Here is a 7,100-nt window from a genome sequence, read left to right on the forward strand (position 1 = left end):
AAAATGAAAGAGAACAAAGTAAAAGGAAATAGCATGCCAAACATTCCTTGCGACCCCATCCAACACACTGCCATATGGTCCGCTCTCGCTTTCACCCCGCGCGCCAAAACGCCGTGCTGGTACGCTCAAGAATATGTATCACGCGCTCCATCACAACCGCATGGGCAGCCAATACAGCTGCGGCCGTGACTGTCATTTTGTTACGGGAAGTGGGGAGGTCGTGCGATTGGATTGTACGGAGGGTGCGCAAGCGGCTGGATAGCTGGGATGGGAGGGATATATCGGTTGGGGAGGGTTTGAGGGAGAGGGGGCGGAGACGGTTACTAGGGCGTGGTTGGGTATTTTTGCTCTTGTTGGTTGCGATGCGGGCGGAGGAGGAAGAGGAGGTGGTGTTTGTGGCGGTTTGGTAGTTGTGTCTATCATTGTTGCTGCTGTTGTTGACAGGGGGTGAGGCGTTGGCGAGGGTTTTTAGATGAGTGAGGTCCGCGGCGAGGATGGCGGTGATGCTAGGGATGAGGGAGGGAATTGCCGAGTGGAACTTTTTCAGATCTGGGGAGAGAAGAGAGAGGAGCTCGGAGGTCTCGTCCGGGGAGATTTGTTTATTTTCGTTCTCTTTATTGTTATTATTGGGGGGGGTGTTGAAGGTAGAGAACGATGACGGAAACAAGGTTTCGGAGCTTGAAGTATCAGAAGCCTCAAAGTGTCAGTCAATGATATAATGTATATATCGGTATTTCTCTATGCAAAGGAAAAGATAGCATTTCCATCCCCTTATCCACAAATATTTACGAAATGGAGGACTCACCTCATCATCTAAACCCCCGTTCCCATCCCCCACCGCAACCTGCGCAACCACCCTGGTCAATATCCGCGCTTTCACCGCCCTTCCCAAGTACTTCTTGAGATCCTGTTTTCGAAATCAGTCTATCGTCATCGATGTATACACGCGTCTCTCTGAAAATAAGACCCTCCTCATCAGTCCGCCCGACATAAAACTTACAGCCTGCACTGCTCTCCGGGACGGATCGGCGGCATGGGCGCGTGTGGAGCCATCAGGGTTTAAGATGGCCGTTGTCAGCTGTTGATGGAGGGCTTTGAACTGGGGATTGTTGCTTAGGATGGCCGGATCGCAGGGCGATATCATGGTCGGCTATGGGACGGCTGGAAGGAGTTGAGTTTTTGCAAGTGATGAATCCTGCGTGGAACTTGTGTCGTTCACAACGCGCTAGACTCCCTGCTTCATTCAACCTACGTCGCTCAACCACCGCCTCTTTGCGGGAAATGAACTACAGGCTCATAGAACAACATTATTTTTTCAATTCTTATCTGACGAAACATGCCTTCCCGTACATCCTTTAATCACTGGAAAAAAGGGGATCTTACGGGATGGGTGGAACAAACCATCTCAGTTCCACTCAGGGTAAATAAAAAAATAGAACGACCACGAAGGAGGCGAAATCCGGGGGCTTGTGCTGTGCCCGCGTATTCTGTGTCTCCTTATATTATGGTTCTCATCATCATGTCTCTTGTTGCGGGATGATGGTTTGATGGTAAATACGGAGAACAATGGATAGAAAGAAAAGCAAAGGAATGATCGGATATCAACAATTTCCAATGTGGCTTGCTTCTGAACAAAGCCTAGTTAATTCAATTCGCCAGGCAAGAGACTGTTCATTTCCTAATCAGGACTTGTTCGTTCGAGTACTGGATGCAAGGCAAGTATCCGTTCATCCACCTCCAAGGCTGTTGGTTCTGAACATTCGCCGTACTGCTTACTTCGTACTTGTTTTCCATGGCTCCTCCTGATTCTTAAACCCTATATCAAGCCCGTTTTATCGTTTCCAATTTCTTTTTCTCCACATTATCAGATGACTTATTGCATATCGCAAGTTTCATGATTCATTCCGTCACTTCAATAATGGCATCATGCCATACGAAACATCCGCACACGGTCTGCCCTTTATCTCCTCGAAAAAGGGCCCTCTCTCATTCGACATTACCGACAACGAATCACCCGACCCAGGATGTACGCGCTGGGTTCAAAATTAAAGCCCCAAGACGTTCGACGCCGGACTAGCTCCTCGTCCATCTCCACCCTGTCAACTCACCTGATCTTTTTTGTTTGATTTCGCCGAAAGAATGAATTGCCATGCCATTCAGCCCAGGCTCCATGCCTAGCTGCATTTTCTCAAGACCCCCCTCACCCAATCACCGTTCCAATTCCATCCACGTCAACAGTCCAAGTTCCAACGTCCACCCCGCAGGGATCAAATCAGATCATATCATCGTCAGATTATGAAAAAAGCAAAACATAACAAGGATTCAATCGAAAAGAGACCTGATCGCGTGCTCACGCTTTCATGCGCGAGAAAAGTAAGTGACTTAATATGTATTAATAATGATGGCTTGGGGAGAAAGGGCTGCCAATGGAAATAACTCAGCCAACTATTAAATCTGAATCTGCCTTGCTCTTCAATCAATGCCTCACGGTTTTCTTCAAGCCAGCGGCAAGCCCCGCTCAAGGACAGGCACCGCATGCCTTCAAATATGCCTTGCTTGGCTTGAGCGTGGGGAGCGTCATGATGATTCATTGACTTCAGCCTGCGGGGAGGAGGGAGCGTTAGAATCGTTATTGGCGTCAAGTGGAAGGAAGCTGAAGGAGATACAAGGGATTTTTTTGGTGTTATCACACCAATAACCCACCTTTCAGGTCCTTTTGCGGAACCCCCCGAATGCCCAGGATCCATGTATGTATGCTATTTCATAGAGTATGGCAAGGTTCTTACTCGCATTGATATCTTGATTGCTAAGTAGCAGGCGCTGATGCAGGGTTGAGGAGGTATATATTCATGGGAAAAATACTAGTTTATTCAGAGAGGACCCTCCAGCAGGGAATGAATGGTGTGTTTGTGCATATACTTGTTTTTTTAAGTCGGGCGATAGATGATTTATAGTGAAATGTATATATGTTTAGAAAGAGAGGGCGAGAGAAGGAGGGGGAAAGGAGGAAGACAAACAGGGTAATCCTTTTTTCGAATTCATCAATACCAAAGATGCTTTCAGTATTCAGAACACGTTTGGTGCTGGTTCCTCCCATTCCTCGTTTTTTATCGATATAACAGATCCCCCCGACTTCTAGTCGTAGAAAATGTCAGGGTATGGATATCGACTCCTTCCCGAATCCCATACTCCGTATACAGATCGGTAGATAATCAGTTTTGGTTTGGAAAGGCATCACGGAAAGGCATCACGCCCTCACATTCTTTTTGACATTGCATATTCCTTTCCACCAATCCACCCTTCGAGGTTTAGTTCGTCTCGTAGAGAGAAATAACTAGTGGCTGCATAGTTACCAACTTAATACCCTTCAAGAACGGCGGCGTGACCTTTTCAATACGGGATATCACATACCAAGACTCAAGTACACCCAGTATGGTATGTACTACGTATGTACGGGGCAGGAATTACCACTGCGCAGCGCCTAGTAATAAATATATGCTCAAGCTGCTGCAGCTGTCGATCTTGTAGACGAAACTAGTGGTTCTACAAAGCCAGTGAAAGCACCCCAAAAACAACTCGGATGGCCGAAATCTCACTAATCAAAGATGGGCTGGATCGGTTGAGGCTCCGCTTTTCTATCTCTCTTCTTTTTTCCCCCTTGGCAAAAACAGAAGTGAAGTAAACAAGCTCGCCCCTGTCAATAGAAGGGCGAATATCATGATTAGTATTTACCTTACATACTAGTGCTACAGGCACCGCGTTCCCGTAAATGGTTTTGCCGTGTGACATGCGTCCAACTGGCTCTGTACAGAATACAGCAACCCACTTATGCCGGAGGGAGAGTGCTGCATAGTAATCCGTTAGTGGATATTGCCCAGCCAAGCGTGGGATCTACGGCGTAAAAAGCGCCGCTGAGCAGGAGGAACCCCTCGTGAATGCCCATCAGACACTGAAACTCGCACAGACCGTTTTCAGTCAGTGCCTGGCCATCTCCCGGAGGCGGCCTTGCAAATAAATATACGGATCTGTACGGAGTATGTATATACATACATATACTTATCTATGCAGTTTTATCACAACACAGGATCGACGACTAGATAGATACAACCTCAAGAGCGCTACAGAACCTTCCCCGCGGACCAATGGCAAGATCACTTCTGCTGTATGTCCTGAGAGGAATCATTATTGTTTGTGATGGATGACCCAATTGTGTGCAAAACCGTGGTGCTTTTTCATTTTCGAACTTCCATTCCATTATTTGACTTTTCATCCGACCCTATCCTCTCTCCGATTTCTGTCCTTGAGCTTGATATCCATATCTCATCGACTTGATCAATGCACGCTCCGGCCATCATTCCATAGACGGGGCATCGTACGAGTACAGTAAAATTGCCATGATTCTTCGGCAAGGGGGGTAACCAGCTAAGCCATGAAAGCGATTTTCGCTTTACAGAGGAATAAGTCAATGAAGAAAGAAGTGGGATATTATCACCGATGGTTTCCTTATAAAATACACGTTGCTACATCCTGAACCCAGTTGGGCAAGCCAGATAACCCGTTCATTGCTTCAATCCATGTTTCTTCCCACTCTCCTTTCAATTTCCCTGCTATTGAAGATAGACAAGAGAGCTCGGGGTTGTAATGTGAGATCATCTGGGTCTTCGCAGCACGTGCAATGGCATTATTCTGTTGGATCTTACCCTGGAGAATCAAAGCAGGAAGTTAGAGAGAGGGGTTGATATATAAAATACTTGGACTTGGCGCAGGAATGGTGAAAGAAATTATGAGGAGCAGGAACCAGCCTCATTATTTCTTTCTTTCTTGTTTTCCCTCACCACATGGGCGGTTGGTTGGGAATTGTTGGTCAGCATCATTGAGCATAATTAGCTAAGTTGGATGGAACGCTTCCTTTCAAGTCCAATCTCGGGGTTGGTGCGTGTAACAGATTAAGCAACTCATCGGGCGGGGTGCTTCGTCTCCCAACTCAACTTTGCGATGACGGGGATGAAAAGTTCCAACTCTTTCTTGTTGTTCAAGGTTCATTACCAAGCCTGCCTGCGAGAAGCAGTTCATACAGTTTCAAAAAAAAAAAAAAAAAAAAAAAAAAACAAAAAAGGTTTCGGGCTGACAGCCGTGGGACCGACAGGTTCGAGAACCTTTTTTTACCCGTTCTGTGACGCCTTTGTGACCCTTCACGTTTCCCGTTGAGAACAAAAACAAATCCTGTTGTATATTTCTGTTTCAGCAATCTAAGGAAAAAATGACGAGATCAGCTGTGTTATAGTTGTTATAGGTTTCCCATGGTTCTCGGTTTAACTCTAATCATAAGCGTCCAGGGAGAGTAGATACTAGCACGCCCAGAGAGCGCAATGTATGTCTATAATTATATATACTCCGTACATGTAAAAAATCAAAACAGAAACAACCAAAAATAAGGAAGTTAAAAAAAAAAGTCAAAATAATCAATCGTTGAGACACAGAAGCTTCGGACGAAGACATGGTTGGTTTGGAAGATACTGCAGTCTGCTGCTACGGTGGTGGAGGAGCGCTCTTCGCGAAGCAGCCATTCGCAGCAAGAAAATAAACAAACAAATCAGAGAGACATCTCATCTTGAACGAGTTGCGCGATATATCCTGGCCAACGAACAGCAGATAATTCAGCCAACACAAACCTGTCTGCTGCCCTCTGCTCCCCTTGACGACGCCGCCCAAACAAAAGCAACCCGTCATTCAGCCAAGGACGTAGTCCTCTCTTCGCTTCTTCTCTTCTTCTTTTCTTTTGACGCGTTTAGAGTGTGGTAGGCTGGAGACTCTGCTGCGAACTTACCAGCTCGTTTGAGAGGTTTATCCAGAACTTTAGTTGAACTTTGGGTTCTTGATGAAGTTGAAAATGGGGTTACATAAAGCTGTGAACATGGATGGAAAGATAGTTAAGTGGGCCCCAACTTTATCAGCACCGTCCCTGGAGCACCAACTTAAACACGCCCAACGACATCACTAATACTGCCTGCAACCAGGGGTAAGTAGTTACAGAGTAACTCAAAAGGCTAAATAAAAGAAACACGGTTGTAAAAAGATACAAGGCCCGGCTGTAAAAATGGAGGATGCTGTCATGCAAAACGCCGTTGCTAAACCCATGCGCAACCGCACGCATCTGGCAGTTGGAACCAGGGGTATCATGATTCATGGATTCCAGGGTTAAATAGTGCGGTGGAGCCACAGCTCCTTAGCAGGGCCGAGTTATCCACTCGCATGCTCCATAATCTCGTCCCAGCCTCTTCCTTTTTTTTCTCCCTCTCTCTTTTTGGCTTAGGTTTCTTTTCTCTTTCCTTTCTTTCCTTTCTTCTTCCTGGGCGAGAGAGCTTGATACCCAAGAGCTGTAAAGCTGTGAAGACGGGCGGCATTCAGCATTACCGCAGTTAAATAACAGGCGACATGTACGGATATATAAGGTATGGGTGGCGACAACAGCATCCAAAGTTACGGTGTGATGTATTGCGTGTGTATTGCGCACACAGTCAGGGGAGCTTGGGAGCTGTTGTGGGGCTTGTGCTCGCTGTTCCTAGCCGTACCAAGCATCGTGCGCGGCGTAACTTTGGGTAGTTCACGCTGCCCCAGTTCCACAAATGATGCGCGGCCGGTCTTGGTAAGATACCGTACGATACGCCATCTACCGTTCTGATCCAGCCATGAGCATCGTATCAAACGGAGCCACCCAGCGCCACAAACGGCTGCCAATTGGCCCAGCCGCCGTTCTGTGGAGGTGTCAGGTGTTCCCCTTTTCCGCTGCCCACGGCGCCCAGAGTCCAAACAATACGCGCTGGTACGCAGTTGATACGGGACAGTACGGGACAGGACAGGACAGTACGGGCGGGCCCCCCTGTGAGAACTCTCGCTTACCTTGCCGTTTTCCTTTGGTTCGACTCATTTTCCTGCTTCCTTCGTCTTCCTCTTTCTCTTCTTCCTCTTTTCTTCTTCCTCTTTTCTTCTCTCTCTCTCTCCTCTATCTACTTCGGCTTCATCTTTCCACCTTCTCGGCTCGTTTTCCATTGTGATCCCATGTTTCTCTTTGCTTGTGCTGCTCGAGCTCATCTTACCCC

General features: G+C 47.1%; 1 protein-coding gene across 1 annotated transcript; it reads right to left on the reverse strand.

Moving 5' to 3' along the window:
• Positions 1-91: 91 nt before the first annotated feature.
• HCAG_06109 (predicted protein) lies at positions 92-2,184 on the reverse strand (the record flags this gene model as incomplete). Its single annotated transcript, XM_001538454.1, has 6 exons — positions 92-694; positions 806-907; positions 1,001-1,150; positions 1,253-1,286; positions 1,777-1,816; positions 2,109-2,184. 6 exons carry the CDS (start codon positions 2,182-2,184, stop codon positions 92-94), a joined length of 1,005 nt encoding a protein of 334 aa, XP_001538504.1.
• Between the last annotated feature and the right edge of the window lie 4,916 nt (positions 2,185-7,100).

This window comes from Histoplasma capsulatum, genomic scaffold (genome assembly GCF_000149585.1).
Source record: "Histoplasma capsulatum NAm1 scaffold_7 genomic scaffold, whole genome shotgun sequence".
Taxonomy (NCBI): Eukaryota; Fungi; Ascomycota; class Eurotiomycetes; order Onygenales; family Ajellomycetaceae; genus Histoplasma; species Histoplasma mississippiense.